Below are 21,394 nucleotides of genomic sequence, written 5' to 3'. Positions count from 1 at the left end.
CCAGTGAACGCACCAGCAGGAGATGAAAGGGAGGGGAGAAAGTCGGGGTGGGTGTTTATTCTCCAGGCTCCCTCCCTGCCAGGTTATCACAGGCTGACCCCATCCTCTACCAAAGGCCGCGGCTCTCTCCCTCGGTGTTCTGATGACTTCTCTCCTCTCTTGCGTGTTTACCCTGCTGTTCCCAGCTGCCCTCAGTCCCGCAGGTACACCATGACTTGATGCTGTACCTAGACCTGAACATACTTTTACAAAGGGTCTCTTCCTTAGCTTCTCAAGTCACCCATTTGAGTGTGCCACCTGCCTCCTGTTGGCATCCTGGTGGCTCCCCCAGGCCATCCTCTTAGTCATCTCTGGATGACTTCTCTCTCCATTCCCATTTTCATTCCCTCCCACTACAAGCATCTCCCACTGACCCCCTTCCACTGATACTGCTCCTGATCAAGTCAGCAACGAGGCACACCCCAATCAATGCAGTCTTCACCCCCAGCTTCTTCTCCCTGAACTCCTGCATCACTCACCATCCTCAACCCATCCTCTTCCTCGTTCAAGGAAGCCTTCCCTGCTCTCCGTCCCTGGACACTCCCCTGCGGGGGCCTCAGGAGGCTGCCCTTGGTGCTTTGTCCTCCTGCTTCCACCCAGTCTCTACTCATGCCCCTCCTCATGAGGCGTGTGTAAAGGACCCCGTGCTAGACTCCGTGCAGGGCGGCATGCCCTCTTGGATATCCTGCAGTCCCCAGATCAATGTGTGGCCACAACTTACTCACCCTCTTTCCTCCAGATTTGCATCTGCTCTGGGCTCTCGAGGTGGGCGGGGTTGCCACCATTCACCCTGGCCCCCAGCCAAAATCAAGGCAGATACCCCCCGCGAACTCTGCCAGGTCCTGTCAACTGCACTTCCTCGACATCTCCACAATATGTCCCCTTATTTCAACTCCCACTGCCGGATTCAGATGCCACAGAATGCTCCCCAGGATCACTGCATCAGCCTCCTCTGTGTGGCCAGTGGCTCCTCTGTGCCTGAGCAAATGCTATTTCCTCTTGCAGGGGTGGTACTCCCCTCCTCTCCTCCCCTCTTCTCCCTGCCCTCCTCTACCCCAGCCCCACTCCTCAGAGATCGACGTCTATGTGGCCTTCAACTCTCTGCCCCAGAGAGCCACCAGAGAGCACCCACTCCACCTGCTCTCCAGGCTGCTACAGAATCCCCTTCCACGAGCTCCCCCAAAACCCTGTGAAGCCCCTACTAGCTGTTCCCCACACTTACCCCAGAGTGTCGTAATCATTTCTGCCCAGCCCACTACAGCCTGGGAAACTACTGCACAGACCTCCGTTCATGCAACATCCTGTAGTCAGCAACCACCCCATGCCTGCTACACAAACAGTGGGCGCTCGATGCCTCTGATGCATTCCTGAATCACCCACGGGAGGGCTCAAAAAGTTCCCATTCTTCTCAGCCCCTAACATGCAGGCACATGTGCATGCGCACACACACACACACACCCTTAACTCTGATGAGCTTCCAACACCTTACTAAGAAAAACAAAGCCCATTTGATACAAAATCTCTCAAGTAAGTTCCTTTTACCTCAAAATCTTCCTGTTCTTTGTTTACCACCCCACCTCTTCTACAAGTGTTTCTTTAGGAGGGGTCCTGTGGCTGGGCACGTGGCTCACACCTGTCATCCCAGCACTTTGGGAGGCCAAGGTGAGCAGATCACCTGAGGTCAGCAGTCTGAGACCAGCCTGGCTAACATGGTGAAACCTGGTTTCTACCAAAAATACAAAAAAATTAGCCAGGCATGGGGGCACACACCTGTATTCCCAGTTACTCAGGAAGCTGAGGCAGGAGAATCGCTTGAACCCAGGAGGAGGAGGTTGCAATGAGCCGAAGTCATACAATTGCATTCCAGTTTGGCCAATAAGAGCGAAACTCCGTCTCAAAAGAAAAGGAGGGGTCCTGCTTTGTTTTCCAGCGCTACACTCTTAGTGCAGGATTTGTGTCTGCGTTTCTTACCCTTGAATTCCCCACAGAACAGAGTATCTCACATGTAACTCGTAATTCAAAGTATGTTGAATTGGAAGCAGGCAACTAAAGAGTTGAATGCAAATGCAATCACACATTTGTAGAAATTAGTTCATATGCATTCATTTATAATTAACACTGCACTAATATTCTAAAGTACCTATTCTAAATTGCCCAAGAACTAATTAAATCTCAGAATGCCCCGGAGAGTAAAGTGTTATCAGTTACATTAATAAAAAGCCCAGAACAGCTGTCAGAACAGCAGACTGATAAGGGATTATATTCTGGGACTCTGCCACCAATTCACTCCACCCTGCTAATAAAGCAGTTTAAAGCACTTATTACACCCACACTGATTGGAACCTGCTGAATACGCACTGCTCTTCCTCGCCCTCTTCCCTTAGGCTTTCTTGCATCCTCCTATCTCTCTTACTACAGGGGAAGAACAGGCAGGCACCTGCTTTCAGCATGTGCTCTTCCCAATAGAGAGAAATTGCCAGGAAAATAAACCTGTGAAGGGCACGAGGCCATTGTCTCACTGGTCACCCATAGCGGTCTTGCATACTAACTGCAGTGATCATCCCAGACCTCCTCAAATGTGCCCAAATTCCCCTATCTGCAGGCTTTGTAGGAACCATCATGAGAGAAATGCCTATTCCATCTCCTTCTCCACCTTCTCCCCCAGTCCCAAGTCATCCTCAGAGATGGAGCTCAGGGCCACCTCCTCCTTCAGGAAGCCTTCCACGACATGCTCCAACAGACGTGTGGTCCTGCCCTGCTCCCTCTGCAGGTGGTTCACCTCACCATATCTGGTTGTCTATTTACATCACTGTCCTCCTCCCCCGACACTCAGCTGCTCAAGGGAACAGACTTGTCTTACTCAACTTCAATCCCCAAAGTCTGACTTGGTGCCCAATAATAGCACAAGCTCAGGAAGCAGGAGAAAAAAAGAGAAAAGATTCTGCCTGCCACAGGAATGTCACTCAGCCCTTGGCTTTAGCCAGCCTCCCTGAGATGGAAGCCCCAGCCCCAGCAGTACGTCCAGATTTACAGGCTGCTGGGCAAGAGCCATGAGCCACACGTTCCAGTACTTCTCCAGTCTCAGGCGTGGTCACCATGACACCGTTAATTAGAGCAAAGGCCCCCTGTGCCATGGGCTGCATCACACTGGATCAATCGCAGACCCTCCACACTGAGAATCGCTGAACTTCAGACAGCAACTCTAGGATGAGGCCACTCCCTTTGCCTCCAGACATCAACCTACCACATAGTCCCTGAGAGCCAGCAGCCCCAGTGTGACCTCCAAGATGCTGCGGAAGCAAGTCTTCCTTTCACCATTCTGCTGGGGTGGGATTCTGTCCCTGCAAAAGGCCCTGAGCACCCTCTGGTAACTAAGAGTCACAGTAAGCAGCAATGGGACAATGGGGGCTGCAGTGCCAGTCCTGTTTCTGTCTGACATGTCTCTCAGGAACACATAACTGTCACCAGGACTGCAGGTTTGAATTCACATGACTCTGAAGCAGGGGAGTGTGGAGAATCAGAGGACCAGCCAATCAGCAGCAGCATCCCTGAAGACTGATGGATCTGCGTGGCAAGAGCTTGAGTTGGGAAGCCCAAGGGTCCTGGACCAGAATCCCTGTTCCAACAGGTACTCTCGAGCTGGCTTAGGCAACTTCCTTCACCTACCAGAGCCTCAGCTTCTTCATCTACAAAAGGGAACGGTGCCCTGCCCCAGTGGTCGAACCAGAGCAGAGACACGGTGCCTCACACAGCAGCAGAGGCAGATGGTCACACAGAAGAGGAGGCAGCATCACTGGGGAGCCCAGCTGGGGTAGGTGAGCTTCACAATCCCTCTGGGGGAACAGAAAGACCCTCTCATATTGTTTCATACTCAGAAAAGGAAAAAGAAGCGAAACTAAAGGCAGGTAGCCCAGTGCCCAGGAACCAGACCCAAAACCATGCCTGGGCCTGCCTGACCTAAGCCTGGTAGTTAAAATTCAACCCCTGACCTAGAAACTGATGTTATCTATAGATTCCAGACATTGTGTGGAAGGACATTGTGAAACCTCCCGTTCTGTTCTGTTTCACTCTGACCACCGGTGCTCGCAGCCCCTGTCACGTACCCCCTGGCTTGTTCAATCAATCACGACCCTCTCACGTGGGCCCCTTTAGACTTGTGAGCCCTTAAAAGGGACAGAAGTTGAGCACCTGACGAGCTCGGATTTTAAGATGCTAGCCTGCCGATGCTCCCAGCTGATTAAAGCCACTCCCTTCACTATCTCAGTGTCTGAGGGGTTTTGTCCATGGCTCATCCTGCTACACCTGCTGAGCCAAGAATCGGGATTCCACGAGTCTCTGGGATGTTCCGGAGGGGATGGCTCAGGGAAGCTGGGAAGTGTGTGAACACAAGCCTGTAAAACCCAGCAGCCTGATGAACGCTGCAGCTTGTTCATGCAGGCTACCTCTGGCCTGCTGGAGCTCCCCATGGGCTCAAGGCTCTAGGGCCCACACTTCCTTCCTTCTCTAAACAACTCTGATAATGTAGCTTACTGTCATTTATCTGAGCTTTTTATCTGAACTACGTAAAGTATAAGAAGCTACTGGAGTAATAAAGGTCATACGCAGGTGCTTTCACCAGGCAGACATTTGCCGGGACTGCCTAAGTTGAGGGATGGTGCACGCCATAAAGAATGAGACAGAATTCATTAGCTGGCTGACAGGATAGAAGGGGCTTTCCAGGAAGAAAGTTCTGCCCGCACAACAGATTCCATGAGACCAGTGGCGGTCAATGGCATACAGAGGCAGTGGCCCAAGACAAAGCAGTCTCAGGACAGGGTGAGATCCATCCACGCCCAGCAACAGCAGGGGAGGGGAGGCCACGGGAGGCCCACCGGCAGGAAGCAGCGTGACCCCATGTATTTTACACCATTCTGGGAGGGTGGGCTTAAAGGGAGCAGATTCAGAAGGAGAGTGGCCAGTCTGAGGACTGTTGCAAAACTGTCTGCATTAGAGGTGACGACAGTGGACCCGGGGCAATGGGAGGAAGGAAGAAATGTTGGCAGGACTAGGGACTGAGAGATTTGCAGATGAGACAAAAGGAGGAATTCAAGATGACTCCAAGGTTTCCAACTCAAATGGCTGCACTGGACGGCAAACAAGAGGTAACTTCCATACGTAACCCTTAAGTACAGGCGAAAAAACTGGCTGAAGCCGAAATGTGAAAAGCAGGAGAGCAGGAAGAAAAAGAACCAAAGTAGCTGCAGATTCAGAAATGCATGGGAGCAAGTATGGATGGCAGCCAGTCAGCCACAACATGTACTTACCCAGGGCCTCATCTGAGTCACTGGGCCACTCCACAGAGAAATCCAAATGCAAGGTATAAAATAATTAACTTTGGGTTTACCACCCATTAGATATTGCACAGTTCTTGTGTCTGCTCTATGAGAATCGGTATTTTCACTCAAAAGATAATCACTGAGCACTTGCTGTGTGCCTGGCACTGTTCTGAAAGCTGCAGAGAGAGCCAGGAAGTGACACACTCACACAGAACAAGTCACTTGGTCTGTTTGTGCCAAATCTGCCAAGGACTAGAGTCTGGCCCTGGACTTTGATAAAGAAAAGAGAGATGTGTGCCTATTCTGTCCACAGGGAACCAGGCCATGGTGCAAGTGTGGGCTCCTGCCTTCTCAGTTATCAGCTGATAGGGAGACAAACACACAAACCAGCAATTCCAACACAGCGATGCACGTGCACAGCACAATGAGAAGCCCGGATCTGCCGGGAAGCTGAGCACAAGGGAGAGGACTCTGGAACTAGGCCTGGAAAGGGGAAATAAAGCTGTGACTTGAAGACCAGCAGGAATCACTGGCACAGGAGAGGGTTGTGGCATTCCATAGAGAAGGCACAGATGATGGGATGGAGCCCTGCTGGCTCAGGGGGCTTGTGCATGTGCCAGGATCATTGAAGGTTAAGCATATTCGGAGAGAAAAGGGCAAACGAACATTGCAATCAAAAAGAATGACACGTACAAGAGATGGTGAGGGCACAGGACACTGGGGGCTTTCAGAGGTTCACTGCAGATCCAGAGGTGGGCAAAGTGGGAGAGGGTAAGACGTCAAGGTGCAGAGCGAGCAGCGGCTAGGTCCTAAGTGACACAGCAGGTTCTTAAGGAGCTTAGGCTGTCCCGGAACAGCAGTGGGTGTCATGAAGGGGTGCATTCAGAGTAAGGATAAGATGGGTTCATATGTCATAAAGATGCTTAACGCTAGGGAGACAAGGTGGAAGGTGAAACGCATACAGCCAGGGATGCCTAGGAAAATCCACTGAAATTTGGGAATAAAAAAGAAGAACTCCTCTTTACCTTTCTTAACTCATCCTTTTGAAACTTACCATTTATGTGTGTATTATAACACCTACAGCGTATTAATACAGCAGTCTATACGTATCTGAGCCAAAAGGCCTGAGTCCACATCCCTGGTCCATTGCTTACTATGGGGTGACACTGGATAGGATGCTTGCCCCAGTTTCCTCATCCATGAAATGGGAATAAAAACAGTAACTGCCTCATAGGGCTTTTATGAAGAGGAAATGAATTAATATCTGTAAGACACTCAGAAGAGAGGCAGGCCCATAGTAAGAACTCTATAGATGCTTATTCAATTTTAAAAATGTAACTTATTACTAAATAAATACTTAATGGGGATAAATCTCCCAGAATATCTGCAAACCACTAGTGTACACAGAGCATGAATTGGGGTGGATAGGCAGACTGGAATGGTTACAGAGTCCACAGAAAGGATGATGGACCCACGAGGACAACAGCAGGGACGGGGGAAGGACTGAAGAGATACTGAGCAGGTAGTCAGTTGACCACGGTAAGTGTCGGGATGTGACAGGGATGTTTCTGGCTGAATGGTGGGGACCAGTCACCAAGAGGAAATAGAGGAGGAACATCAGTTGGGAGCTGGACGAGTTTAGGATTGACCACGCTGCATACCTTAAACTGCTTGGGGGACACCCAAACTGAAACATGGGCAAGGAAGATATTTGCAAGACATGAGAACACAGCTGGTGGTAGAATCAGGTAAATGGATAAGAACCATGCGGCCTTGGATAAGAACCAAGATGGTCACCAAGCATTTCCAGGGCTCCCCTACCCCGCGAACGGGGCAGAACTGCACTTCTTGGGCCCTTGATGTTAGGCGGGGCCATGTGATTCCCTGCTGGCCAATATGGTTTGGATTTGTGTCTCCACCCAAATCTCATGTTGAATTGGAGGAGGGGCTGGTGGAAGGTGATTGGATCATGGGGGTGGATTTCCTCCTTACTGTTCTCATGACAGTGAGTGAGTTCTCACGAGATCTGATGGTTTAAAAGTGTGAGGCACTTCCCCCTTCATTCATTCTCTCTCTTCTGCCACCATATGAAGACGGTCCTTGATTTCCCTTCACCTTCTGCCATGATTGTAAGTTTCCTGAGGCCTCCCAGTCATGCCTCCTGTTAAGTCTGTAGAACTGTGAATCAATTAAACCTTTCTTGATAACTTATCCAGCCTCAGGTAGTTCTTTACAGCAGTGTGAAAACAGACTAATACACTGGCAATTGAACTGTGCAGAAAAGAAATGACAGATGCTCTTCTGAGCCAAGATGAAACCACCTAGCGCTCTCTTCCCTCCTGTACCATGACCTGCTACATTCAAGATGGTGGCTGCTCTCTCCAGCTGGGTCCCTGAGTGAGCAGAGCCCCTGAGGACCTGCAACACAAAGCACAGGAATATTGAGCCACTGTCACTCAGGGTAGCTCTGCTATCAGGTGTAACCAGGTCTCCCTTTAATCAGGGACACTGACATGACAGGCAGAAGAGCGGCCGCTCACGGAGCAGGTAGGCAGGAGCAGTGGCATGAACTGGGCCATGCAGAAGCCACACTCACAAGTACGCACAAGACCAAACATGGCTGGAGACCACTGGGCTTCCACTCACTCAGTTAGTACAGAGGAAAAACTGAGGATTTACAGGCAGCAAAAAGAAACAGACATTACCACTATCCGTCTTTCCACAGAGAAAAGTGACATGTTCAGAAACACATTTGCACCTGCAAATTTTCAAACATGACTCACTCAAAACCATTTTCAGTCGTGGCAGGTATTTATCAAGTCAGCTATTTTGCTAACACAAATACAGCAGAAGGCAGAGACTTGAAACACGGTAATAAAATATCATCATGAAGATTACAGGTGCATCTTAAGTAAGACCATAAAGTGAATGCCTTGTCTTTGATAGGAAGAATTTAATGAGAATAAGAGGAAATTTTCACAACTCTCTTTGCATAAAATGACCCCAGAAAGAACAAGCTTAGAAGAGTTCAGAAGTCACTTTTATAAATTTGACATATTGATTTCTATAGGCTGCAAAACATTTTCAAAACACCAGCTAGCTATGCTACATAACTACAGGAAAAAAAAAAAAAAAATCTCTTTTCCTGGTTTCTTCTGCCATTCAAATGCAGAATAAAATAAATAAATGTTGAAAACATATCAAAAGAGTTATTTTAACTTGCCATGGTTCAGGGTAAGAAAAAGCTTATTTTGTTTTCTTCTAATTGTTTTAACAAGCTATAGAACCAAGGTCAGTTGTTTGAAATGTCACTAGACTGCTCTTGACAGAGCACATATTAAAACAATTACTCGAGAATTTTCCAAATTGTAATATTGTGCTTGGCAAACTAGGGAACATGGTGCAATCACATGAATGCCAGCCACAAGGCAGCTGGGCATAAGGTCATTTCTGCATATTTTAGAGCTTCAACAGTGGCCAGAAAGGGAAAAACACCCAGAGCGTCTACCTTTCCATTTGGTATTTGTTAAATTAAAGTCAATTTAGGTCATTAAAATCAATGGAATATGAGGCCATTTTCTCTACAGCTATTCCTGGAGGAAGCCAATAATCTGATTAGACAGGACCCTGTCTGTCTGCCTTTGCTGAAGAGACTGCCTAATTATTACAGAGTAGAAAATAAGCATCAGGAATCCACACAGGGTGCCACTTCCATTGCTTATAAGGTTAGAGTAAAATATGACAGAGACACGCTGAACTGGAGAAAATCTCCATCCATAAGGTAGAAATGAGAGTGGTCTTAAGGCACAGACATGATCAGGCAAACTGGCAACAGGGCAGGAGTCGGGAGATGCGGGCCCCAGCCAGCCCCAAATGAGTCATGTGACCGGATCACCATCACTTCTGCACCTCAAATTGCTCAGTCATAAAATTAGAACTTAGGTCTAAAAGGTGAGTTCTTTAAGCCAACCACAAAAGGTCACATACTGTGTGAGTCCATTTACACAGTGTTCCCAAAATGACAAAGTCACACAGTGGGAGAACAGGTTGGCAGGTGCCAGGTGAGGGTGGCGATCGAGGGACAGGGTGCATGGCCCTGTGACTACAGAGCGGTTCTGGTTTCTGGCGGTGAGCACAGGCCATACTTGTGAGTGACAAATTGGCAGCAAACCACGTGCACTCTAAGGCCAACGTCCTGATTCTGATACCGTGCTAGGGTTGTGTAGGGTGGAGCCACTGGGAGAGACCAGGTGAGGGACACATGGGACTCTTCTGTATTATCTTTGCAGCTCCCTGTGAATTCATAATTATTTCAAAACACAAAGTTGTATTTTTTGAGGGGTTTTTGAGACTGAACCGCCAGATCTGTATTTTCTCCGTGGACCCTATGACTTCAAATATTTTATCTACTGAATTATATTTATTAAAATAATTCCTTTCCCTAGATTTATGGGTCAAATATATACAGTTGACCCTTGGACAACATGGGTTTGAACTGCAAGAGTGAACTTATACTGAAATGTTTCCATGTCTCCCACCCCTCCAGAAACACCAACCCCTCCTCTTCCTCCTCAGCCTACTCAACATGAGGAGAAGGAGGATGAAGATCTCCATGATGGTCCACTTCTACTCAATGAAGAGGAAATACATTCTCTCTCTCTTCCTTATGACTTTCTTTTTTTTTTTGAGGCGGAGTCTTGCTCTGTCGCCCAGGCTGGAGTGCAGTGGCCGTATCTCAGCTCACTTCAAGCTCCGCCTCCCGGGTTCACGCCATTCTCCTGCCTCAGCCTCCCGAGTAGCTGGGACTACAGGCGCCCGCCACCTCGCCCGGCTAGTTTTTTGTGTTTTTTAGTAAAGACGGGGTTTCACTGTGTTAGCCAGGATGGTCTCAATCTCCTGACCTCGTGATCCACCCGTCTCAGCCTCCCAAAGTGCTGGGATTACAGGCTTGAGCCACCGCGCCCGGCCCCTTATGACTTTCTTAATACCATTTCTGTTTCTCTAGCTTACTTTATTATAAGGAAATGGTATATAATACATATAACACACCAAATATGTGTTCATTGACTGTTGGTTAAGGCTTCTGGTCAACAATAGGGCATTACTAGTTAAGTTTGAGGAGAGTCAAAAGCTATACTTCAAAATAACTGTTGACAGTGGGATGGTGCCCTTAATCCCCACGTTGTTAAAAAGTCAACTACATAACTGCCTTACTTCCCAACTTACAGAAAACAAAAATGCAATGTCCAAATGAATCAAAGATATACATAAAATAAAACCATACAGATAACAGACAAATAAATAGAAGCATTTTTTTTAGATTGGAGGGGATATGAGGTAAATTTTGTAAACTACAATAAAAGGGCAAAAAATGTAAACAATACATCTGACAATACGATACAAACAATGGTGACAATACAGACATTTAAAACTCCAGCAAAATGCAAAAGGAAAAAAAGCAGTGCTACAAAGAAAAAGACAAACGACAAATTGCAGAAAATATTTTCAGCATATATGATCATTCAAAGGTATAAGTAAAGTGCATGAACAAGGAATGCCCCCAATCACACAAAACCCACCAATAACTAATAACTGGAACAGAGATAGCCCACTAGTGACCAAGGAGCAGCAAATTAAAACAATGAAAGCCAACTGTTCACAAAAGAGACTGGCAAGGATAGAGGCTGACACAACCCAAGATGAAAAGGATAAAGGCGATCTGAGGACATGACCCATGATGGAAAAATAATTGATACGCACATTCTACAGGGCGGTTTGACAATATGTATGCGTGTCAAAATGTAAAATATGTCCTATTTGCATTTTCCTAATGCAGAAGAAAAACAAAGCAATGCTACAAAGGAAACTAACAGATACACTTACAGACTGTGTGATCTAGCCAAGCAAACTGCTGAAACTATCTGCGCCTCTGTTTCCTCTTCTATAAAATGGGAATAACAACAGTGCCTACGTCTTAGCTGCTATGAGAGTTAAAAGAGCTGTTAGCTGTGCAACACTGAGAAACAGCAACTGCAAAATAAAAAGCACTAAAAAACAGCTCGTTAAATAAAAACTTAACAAGCATTACATTGTTAGTCATTTAAGATAATGGCACAAGTGCAAAACATAATAATAATAAATCTAAAATGCATGCTCGGGACTGTTCACTTGAGTAGTGCTTTTTGATCAGAGAGAAAATTTTAAAACAATTCTAAATGCCTATCAACTAGAGACCGATGAAGTAAAATGAGGTAAGCCCATGCATATGAAGAAATGCTGTACAGCCTTTAAAAATGACAATAAGCAACACTGTTTTGGGTAAGGACACACAGCACAGCAATCAAAAGCACAGACCCTGGAACCAGCCCACCTTGCTCACAACCAGCTCCACCACTCACGGGCTGTGTGACCAAAGCAAACGGCTGAAACACCTGTGCCTTAGTTTGCTCTTCTATAACATGGGAACAATAATAGTGCCTATCTTGGCCAGGCACAGTGGCTCATACCTGTAATCTCAACACTTTGGGAGGCCAAGGGTGGTGGATCACCTGAGGTCAATAGTTCAAGACCAGCCTGGCCAACATGGTGAAACTCGATCTCTACTAAAAATACAAAAAATTAGCCGGGCGTGGGGGCAGATGCCTGTAATTGCAGCTACTTGGGAGGCTGAGGCAGGAGAATCACTTGAACCCGGGAGGTAGAGGTTGCACTGGGCTGAGATTGTGCCACTGCACTCCAGCCTGGGCAACAAGAGCAAAACTCCATCTCAAAAAAAAAAAAAAAAAATAGTGCCTACCTCTTAAGCTACCATGAGAAGTAAAATGACTATTAGTTGTAAAACATTGAGAACAGCAACTGTCACATAAAAAAAGCGCTAGAAAACAGCTTGTTATATAAAAAATATTGCGATGAAAAATTTATCTGCCACATTGAGTGAAAAAAGATCACAGAAGATTACGTATAATTTCAGTTCTGAAAAATACATATGGGTGTACACAGAATGGAGGAGGGCCTTCCCTTTTTCAGTGTAACAGTCATTGACCCCAGGCAGTGAAATTTTGGAATATTTTTACTTTCTTAGTATTTTCTGTTTCATTACAGGTATTAAAAACTAAAACAAACAAAAGTAATAATATCCAATAGGCATTCTCAAACACTCCTGGAATCTAAGTTGATATGAGCTTTCTGGGGAGGAATCTGGCAATATTAATATACTTTCCAATCCAGCAATCTGCTTTTAGGAATTGATCCTAGAAAAATCATAACACAAGTCTCCAAATACGTATACATACTAACACACACGCACCCATTTAGGAATAGTTATTAAAGCATTGCTTACAACAGTTAAAAATGGATAAAAACCTAAGTTTTCATCAATTGTACCCTGGTTGGTACAAACAGAATACTTTATGGCACTGACAGAGGCACATGGAAAGACGGTTTTGGTGAAGGTGTTGAACACGCAGGGAAAGACTCTGCACTCTGCTGTGATGGGGAGACACTGAGGCACGGTGTTTTAGAGCAGCAGTCCCCAACCTTTGTGGCACCAGGGACTGGTTTCATGGAAGATAATTTTTCCACAGATGGTGGGGTGGGGTGGTTTGGGAATGGAACTGTTCCACCTCAGATCTCAAGCATTAGATTCTCATAAGGAGCGCACAACCTAGATCCCTCGCATGCGCACTTTACAGTAGGGCTCATATTCCCATGAGAAGTGAATGTTGCAGCTGATCTGACAGGAGGCAGAGCTCAGGTGGTAATGCCGGCTCATCAACCACTCACCTGCTGTGCAGCCTGGTTCCTAGCAGGCCACAGACCGGTACCAGCCTGTGGCCCAGGGATTGGGGACCTCTGTTTTAGAGAGCTGACGCTAAGGGCAGTGCAGACTGGGGAATGACGGCCAGAGACCCAACGGAACTTCTGGGCCTCCAGGGTCTGTGCTGTTGACTTTGAGCCTCAAACCCAGAGCTTGACCTGAGGTCTGGAAGAATGGGAAGCAGAAAAATTTAGTGTTGCAAAAGAGCGAAGTCTCTGATTTCTAGCCATAATTGTGCAGAGTCCAGGAGTGTCTCACAGGGAACCTGACAGGAAAATCCCTGTGAAGGTACAAACAAAAGGGATTCTCGAGAAGACAGCACCAAATGGTCGGAGAGAACTGGATTCTCTGAATGGCTCAGGCAGTGCAGAAACTACAGACAGCAGAGCTGCCTCGATGGCTAGCACTGATGAAAACACAACACCATTACCTAGCTGTGCTGGAGCAGGGGGCACGCATGTGTATGCATGGGAGACAAAGAGAGAGAAAGGGGGAGAGGGAGAGAAAGGGAGAGAGAAAGGGAGAGAGAGAGAGAGAGGGAGAGGGAGAGGGAGAGGGAGAGGGAGAGTGTGCAGGCACGCATAAGAGGGTGGGGGAAGACTCCATAACCCAAATCCAGTGATTAACAAATCACTGGAAATCAGAGCTTCGGGTTCAGGGGAGGTCCATCCTAATCCTTCGTCTTTCAACCGTTTCATTTCTAAAATTATCTTTATTTCCCAAAAGGACTTTAGGTTCTGAAACACGATACGGATTCTTCTGAAACGACAGCACTCCCGGGCTACAGCTCTCACAGGGCAATTACTCAGGCTCCATTTAGGGACAGCTCCACCTCCTTTGATCCTCATGGGCTATTTTCATGAGCCCGTGCAGCCCTACAGGGTTTTACATCATTGCCTTGAGAGTTATTTATGAGAGGGAACAGTGTCTGGTATTTTCTACAACTTGTACAGATGTTGGCAATGAGCCTTGGCCACCAACCTAGATGTTCCATAAATATTAGCTGATGAGTTACTCAGTAATTTACCCAAACTATGATAGGGTTTTGCAAACCAAGAGTCTTGCTCATTGCAGGGAGGCATTTATAGTGAAGAATTTAAGAACAGGGGTCAGAGTAGAACGGCCTGGGTTCAAAGGCCAGGTCCCCTTACCAACTAAAGGACCCTAAACAAATTATGTAACCTCTCAGAGTCTAAACGCCCTTATCCATGAAGCAGGAAGGATGATAACAGTACTGTATCCATGTGGTTATGAACGGCTCACTGTAATAGCTGGCATTCACTCGGTGCTTTTGATATGGCAGGTACTACTGGAAGCACTTTACGAGTCCTATCTCACTTAATTGTCAAAGCAACCAGAGGAGACAGTACTGCTTTTATTCCGATTTTACAGATGAGGAAACTGAGGCAAAATGAAGTTAATAAGTGCAGAAGCTGGGATGCAAACCCAGATAGCCGTACCCCAGAGCCTATGTTCTTAATGAGAACTGCCTCCCACGTAACATGGTTAGCACAATACAAAACAGAAAGAACTTAAACACGGGGTACAGTTTGAAGGCTTCAAAAATGGTGCAAGGACACGACAACAGAACGCACAGCAGAAGCCCTAACCGCTCCAGTGCAGCCTTGCTATTTCATTCCTACAACAAAGGCCATCTGCAGACACGCTATCCCGCAGCAACTTCATCCCCTGGTCACATTTATCCGCCTTTCAGCCTCTCTTAGAAGCTGCTTCAGAGCTGAAGCCTAGTCAAGAACGTATCTGAAGGAAGTAGCTGATAGTCTTTATTTTCTTCAAGAATGCCCACCAAAATCTAGTCCTCAGCCAACACTGGCCCATCAAGGTCCCTCATAGGAGCTTTGAGGATCCTAATTGCTGCACTTCGGCCCACACGGCCCCATCCATCCAATAAGACATCCCTCCTTCCTTTAATTCAATACCACCCAAACTGTGACACCGGATTCGCTCCTGACTTTCCATCAGAATGCTCTCTCCTGTTGACAATTTGTTATCCATTAACATGATGCATTTAAAACCCTGTCTTCTTTCCCAGAGCATAAGCTCAGCAAAGGTAGAGGCTGTGTTTCACCATCCCTGCAACTCTCAAAGCATCTAGCAAAGCAGCCCCCTGACCTGCATGCCATGGGCATCAACTCCCAGATGACACATTCACTTCAGAGATTACTTACAGTAATAGTCAGTCATCATTAAGAAAATAAGCACTTTTCCAGATGGGTGAGAGCTGAATAAATATGGGCTATTTCCAAGTAATAACTGACCCAGTGAAACATGATATTAGCAGATACACCTCTTCATAAGAAATTGACATGTTCAGCCATTTGGCAGCATTTACCTGCTTCTCCTTCCTCCTCACCCAAATTCAGCACGATAATGCAGATGTGCTTCCGCAGCTGGCGCGTGTTGGAGAACTTCCGACAGCACTTGCTACACTCCAAGCTGCTTGGAGGCAGGCTGTTCCCATCCTCCGGAGCCAGCGGGCTGTCCTCAGTCGGACTCACGATGTTTTCTGCCAGCTCCTCTTCTGTGCTGGGCTTCTTCGTGGACCCCTTAGGCCTGCCTCTCTTCCTCTTCATGACCAAAAACTCTACAGAGGAAACAAGAGGGCACAATGGAGTCACATGAGACGGCACTGCAGGGCTCACGTTCACCCTCCAAGTGTGAGGATATGTTCAGATTTCACGTTTTATTAAAAATGAAAAAGCTGAAGTGATTCCACAGCTGCAAACAATTATCTTTGGTGCTAATATCATTGCATCTGTGTACTAATGGGCAATCAATGTTCTAATGTTCTGATTCAAGAAAATCAGTTTATTGGCATCTCTGTACATCTTTCTTCAGCAATGCTGGGAGGATTTTAAGTTGTGGCTGTCAACCCCCTGCTCACAAATCCTGCCCCTTGTTAAGCACCATTTCTACTGAAATCCAGTTCTCAGAAACTGCTTAGGGACTTCTCTGCAAAGCGTTCTCATAAGGCTGCTGAGCTTTTCATGCCCTTAATGAGTTACACAACTATTCAGATTATTTCAAGGAGTCATAATTATTAGAGTCAAATAGTCCTGGCAAGAAAAAGAAAAAATAATTACAATCTAAAGCCACAAATTATAGCACTAAAGACAATAACAATATTTTTCCAGTTTCCTAGCGACCTAGTGATTTTCAATGGCATGATCACAGCTGCTTTAAAGCAAGTTTAAAATCATTTTACAACTTGTCTTTCTTCTCAATTAGAGTTAATTTTTAAGGCATTCATCTCCAGAATGAAGGTGGGAATTAAGAGGGGTGAGCAGGGCTGGGCGCAGTGGTTCATGCCTGTAATCCCAGCACTTTGGGAGGCTGAGGTGGGCGGATCACGAGGTCAGGAGATCAAGACCATCCTGGCTAATGCGGTAACATCCCATCTCTACAAAAAATACAAAAAAAAAAAAAAAAAATTACTCAGGCGTGGTGGCAGGCGCTTGTAGTCCCAGCTACTCGGGAGGCTGAGGCAGAAGAATGGCATGAACCTGGGAGGCGGAGCTTGCAGTGAGCCGAGATCGTGCCACTGCACTCTAGCCTGGGTGACAGAGAACAGGGGTGAGCAGGCACTATCTTGGGTACACGTACATCTGTAGATACAAGGATGTCTCTCAGGTCCCTTCCTGCTATCTCTAAAGCTGTTGCTCTACGCAGTAGGGCACCAGCAACTTCATCTACTGCTACTACCATGAGGACCCATTAAGTAAGTCACTTGTGCTCACAAATCAAAGAGGGAGGCCACAGGGGCAGAAGGGAGCAGAGATGGGCAGGACAGTCTGGGGCAGAGTCTGCAGGGACGCAACAGCCTGACCACAGGGAATCTGGACAAAGGAGCCTGCCTTGGTACAGGGTACCCAAGACCTCAGGGAAACCTGGCACGAGAATGAGGCAAGAGATTTCCTGGGAAAGGAGGGCTCTTGCTGGAACAGAGCTTCGACCGAACTGCAACACTACTGGTGAGTAGGTCAGCTTCGGGTGAAAGATCCAAACCGGAGCACTGCACCAGGGCAGCCAGCGAGATTCCGGCCTTCAGTCTGTCTCCCTGCGGCATGCAGGGCAGGGGAGCACAAAGCAGGAGAAGGTACTTAACGATAGGAAGGCAAAGCAGATAAAACAAGGGACAGAAGGCCCTGGGAGCCCTCCCTACATTTAAACAAGGAGAACGAAGGCTGTGTTTACAGGAGAACCAGCCCATGTGCATGGGAGAGGGGAGGAAAGAGATGGAAGGTACAGAGTAAGAAGAAACCATTTCCCTGGGAGTCTTTAAAACTTTTCTCCTTATTCTTTTTCACAACAATGTGCACTTGCACAACCTACTGAAGCAGCAATTCATATCAGAGAAGCAGAATTAGCAGAGAGGCTACAAAACACCCACCTCGTGTCATGTCAGCTGAGTTCCAGAAACAGGGTGCCTAACAGTTTACTGAAGTCTGTGGCCCAGGTCTAAACCCAGTGACAGACTCTGCCATCCCGCAGACACAAGCCACTCCCCTGAAACACTCTACGAGGATGCGATTGTGTAGTGAAGAATTAACTTTACCCAAAGAGAAGTCTGGCCTTTGCCCTTGGCTACAGGGAGGTGATTTCTGGGCCCCCGGATGTCCCTCCTGATAGGAGCATCTTTGTTTACCCAGGGACTTTGGCCACCAGACAAACAATGGGATTTATGATGGGGACTTTGGAAAACAAAAGGCATCAGTCAGAACCTACAGGAGGGACAGGGACTAAAAGGCGGCATGTGGGCAGTGTGTCATGGAGTCCTAATAAAAACTCGGGATACCAAGGCTCGAGTGAGCTTCCCTGATTAGAAATACTCTTGAGTGCTATCCTACATTATAGCCAGGAGAGAGGTAACTTTGCTCAGGACTCCATGGGTGGACCAAAAGCTCGTCTGGGACCTTCCCAGTCTGCAACTTTACCCACACACCTCTCTCCCTTTAATTGGCTAATTTGCATCCTTTGAGTATAATCAAATTATAATAATTAGGACAGGGCTTTCCTGAGTTCTGTGAGTTATTCTAGCAAATTCTCAAAGCTGAGAGAGGCCATAGGGACCTTCCAAATCTGTAGTAGTAAGAAAGAAGTAAGGGCGGTCCAGGAGACCCCCCCCCGCAAACTTGTGGTTGGGATCAGGAGTCTTGGGCGGACTTGCTCGTCTTGCGGAGAACTGTGCCCTTAAGCTTGAGTTTAGCAAACTTACTGTGGCGGGGTACCCAGTGTTTTCTCCACACAGACTCAATGGAGCACACGGAGCCACAGTGCTTGCATGTGCTGGAGCACAGCACAGTGTGCGGTACAGCAGCCATCGTGAGTCTCCCCTCCCCCAGACTGGAGACTCCTGAGTCCCTGTCCTGATTACTTTGTATCCCCCTCAGCACCTAACCTGGTGCCCTGCACAGCAGGCAGCCAGCAAGTAACTCTGGGTGAATTAAACTGATGAGCAATGTACAATTAATTTCACGGCAAGGAAGAAATAAAATCGGCCTGAAAGCTTTGGAAAACCTCAAACATGATGGTGACAAAACTAATCTTCCAGCTTGCTACATCCATAATTCAGATCCTCAAGACCAATTAGCTAGCTAAAAATGAAATATTCATAAATGAACTTGAATAATTTAAGCTCTGAAAATGAGTTGCTGCTGTCAACTACTCGCATTTTATGGCAGAGCTGAGAACCTTGGAACTGGGCAAGGAAAATCATGTAACCTCTAAATCAAAACATTTCAATGGAGTTAGCTTTAATTCTTCTTCCTCCCTCTAAATTCCTTTATTTAATCTGTCACTAAACTCTATGGACTTTGCCCTAAAGATGTCTGTCTAGTAAATCCCCTCTCTGTTCACACAGCAACCTCACCACCCAGATCCCTGCACATAGTTTCCAGATTCCAGCTTCCTGCTCTGGGCTTTCTCTGTCTCCATCCCTTATCTGTCACTCCCTCACTCTAGAACCTTCCATTGTTCTGGATGCTTTGCCCACAACTCTCAGGCCTGGCCTTCAAGGTCCTTTAGCACGTGATCTAACCATACACATATGCACGTGCGCACACAAACACGCACACGCACACACACACACACACACAGTGCCCCCACTTCCTTCTTCCTCCCCCTTGACTGTTCAGGGCAATTTTCTAGACTTCTCCAAATATATACAGAGAATGCCTGTCTCTTTTCACTTACTTGTACTATTCTCCCCAACTGTGACCACCTCCTTCACTACCAATCAGACACCAAGCTCCAGTTCAAATCCTAACATGTCTGGTCCAGTTAAGACCTCAGTGCCTCCTCCATGAAGTGTCCCCAGCTGAGCAGGATGACTATCCCCACAGCTTGATTTGAATCACAGTGTGAGCCACACACACGTAGGGTGTGTATGTGCCCGGACCACTCCCTGATTGTTCCTATTTTTCCCCACCTTTTATGAAAAACCCTGAGGTCTGAGCTGGCCTTTTAATTCCTGGGTCCCACAGGGTCTTGAACAGAGCTGGATATGGAGTAGATACAATTAATAAGAACACACTGATCTACTGTTTGATGATAGGAAAAGAAACATCTAGAAAAGAAGCCATTTCCTGCGTCCCCAGTTTCCAACAGGAAGAAAGGGCCGAGCCACAGAGCCTCTTAACCCTGCTCTAAATCCACGGTTTGGGGACAACTTCCTCTTAGTCAGAAAATCATCCTTGCAGATCCAAGGCCAAAAACTGGCAAGGGGTAGAGAATCAGCCAAAGGATTTCTTCTAACTCAATCAAAACACTACATGAACATTATGAAAAAAGTAGCCCAACATTATCAAAAATTTAATAATGTAAGCCCTTTATTTGTGCATCACTCAAGTTTGCAAGGCAGTTTCCCAGCTATTATCTCATTTTAGCCTTATAAAAATCTTAAGAGATGGATGTAGCAAACATAATGTCCTCAATAGGAAAAGAAACAAGGGATGCAATAGTTCAGGTGGCTTGGCACATTTTCCAGAACCAGCTGCTGAGCACACAGAACTGGAATTTGGGTTTCCTTATTCCCAGACAAAAATATTTCTGCAGAATCATATACCCCTGAAGCATGGGTAAGAAAAGGTCAGCTCTAGATACTTTAATAGAGACAATCTGTGCTGTGCAGAGAATGCTGGCTTGGAGCTGGACTGACCTGGGTTCAAATCTCCCCTGAACCTCCGTTTCCAATGTGAAAAATAAACACAAAACTGCCTCTATTTTATAGAGTCACTACCGATAAAAGCAATCCATTACAATGCTGAGCACAGAACTCAGGAGGTGACTGATAAATGGCAACTGTTTAATATTATGGCCATAGTCATTAAGATTCTGACTTAGAATATCTCTTTTAAGAAACTATTATCCTCCCACCTGGTCCACAGTTAGATAATATGATTGCCTGATGTACATGCATTCTCATTCATTCTGACTCAATATGCATTTTTTCCTTGAGTTCTTCATTTTAAAATAGCTCTTACACCAGGAAATTCAACACAGAATTAAAGACACACAAATTTTATTATGCCTGAAATCCTGGATAAGGCCAGCTTCCCAGCACTTGCACAGGGCAGCTCAATCTCTAGTCACGCCAACTCCAGAATTTCAGAAAATCCTGAAAGACTAACATTTTAAGGCCCTGACAGTCAATCTCCCTGACGTTTATTTCCAAAGCTCAGGAAGCAACAGGGGAGACAATGAATTATTTATCATAAATAAGGGAACACAAGCCTCTTAGGTTTATGAGGACTGCAATATCCCCTTTGCAGGGACAGATTGCATCCTGTTCCACAATGCCAGGCACCAGGGAGGATGAAGGCATCCCAAGCCTGTTCCTTATACTTTTACCAGCCATATCGTGGAAATGCCATGTAAATAATGGTGATAACTAATCACGATCAAGCACATATATCTCAGGCTCCATGCTAAGCACTTGACATGCATGGCCTCATTTAATCCCCAAGGGAAGCATGAGTATGATCCCCATCATATAGTCGAGGTCACTGAGGCTTAAGAAGATTAACTAATTTGCTCCAAGGTCAGGGAATTAATAAATGGCAGAATCAACAATTGAATAGAGACCTGTTTGCCTCAAAGTCAGTGAACTTCATATCCATGTCATAGCAAGTCCTTTGGACAGTTCAACTAATATCTAAGCACAGAAATAACACACTTTGACCTCTTCACTAAGTTCTGCAGGAAA

The 21,394-nt window shown here is 46.4% G+C and overlaps 1 protein-coding gene across 7 annotated transcripts in view; it reads right to left on the bottom strand.

Annotated features, from left to right (window-relative positions):
- Positions 1-21,394, bottom strand: part of ZFAT (zinc finger and AT hook domain containing) — a 234,020-nt gene that overhangs the window by 147,977 nt on the left and 64,649 nt on the right. For all 7 annotated transcript variants that reach the window (XR_001001369.1, XM_011938135.1, XM_011938140.1 and 4 more), the window contains one exon: positions 15,524-15,775. Coding sequence is in view for 6 of the 7 variants with exons in the window: in XM_011938135.1 (XP_011793525.1) it covers positions 15,524-15,775 (252 nt within the window). In the remaining variant the exon portion in view is untranslated. The remainder of the gene's footprint in view (positions 1-15,523; positions 15,776-21,394) is intronic.

The sequence above is a fragment of the Colobus angolensis genome, unplaced genomic scaffold (genome assembly GCF_000951035.1).
Source record: "Colobus angolensis palliatus isolate OR3802 unplaced genomic scaffold, Cang.pa_1.0 Scaffold17, whole genome shotgun sequence".
In the NCBI taxonomy this organism is placed as follows: domain Eukaryota; kingdom Metazoa; phylum Chordata; class Mammalia; order Primates; family Cercopithecidae; genus Colobus; species Colobus angolensis.
The sequence above is the reverse complement of the archived record's forward strand: the minus strand, read 5'-3'. Positions and strand labels throughout refer to the sequence as shown.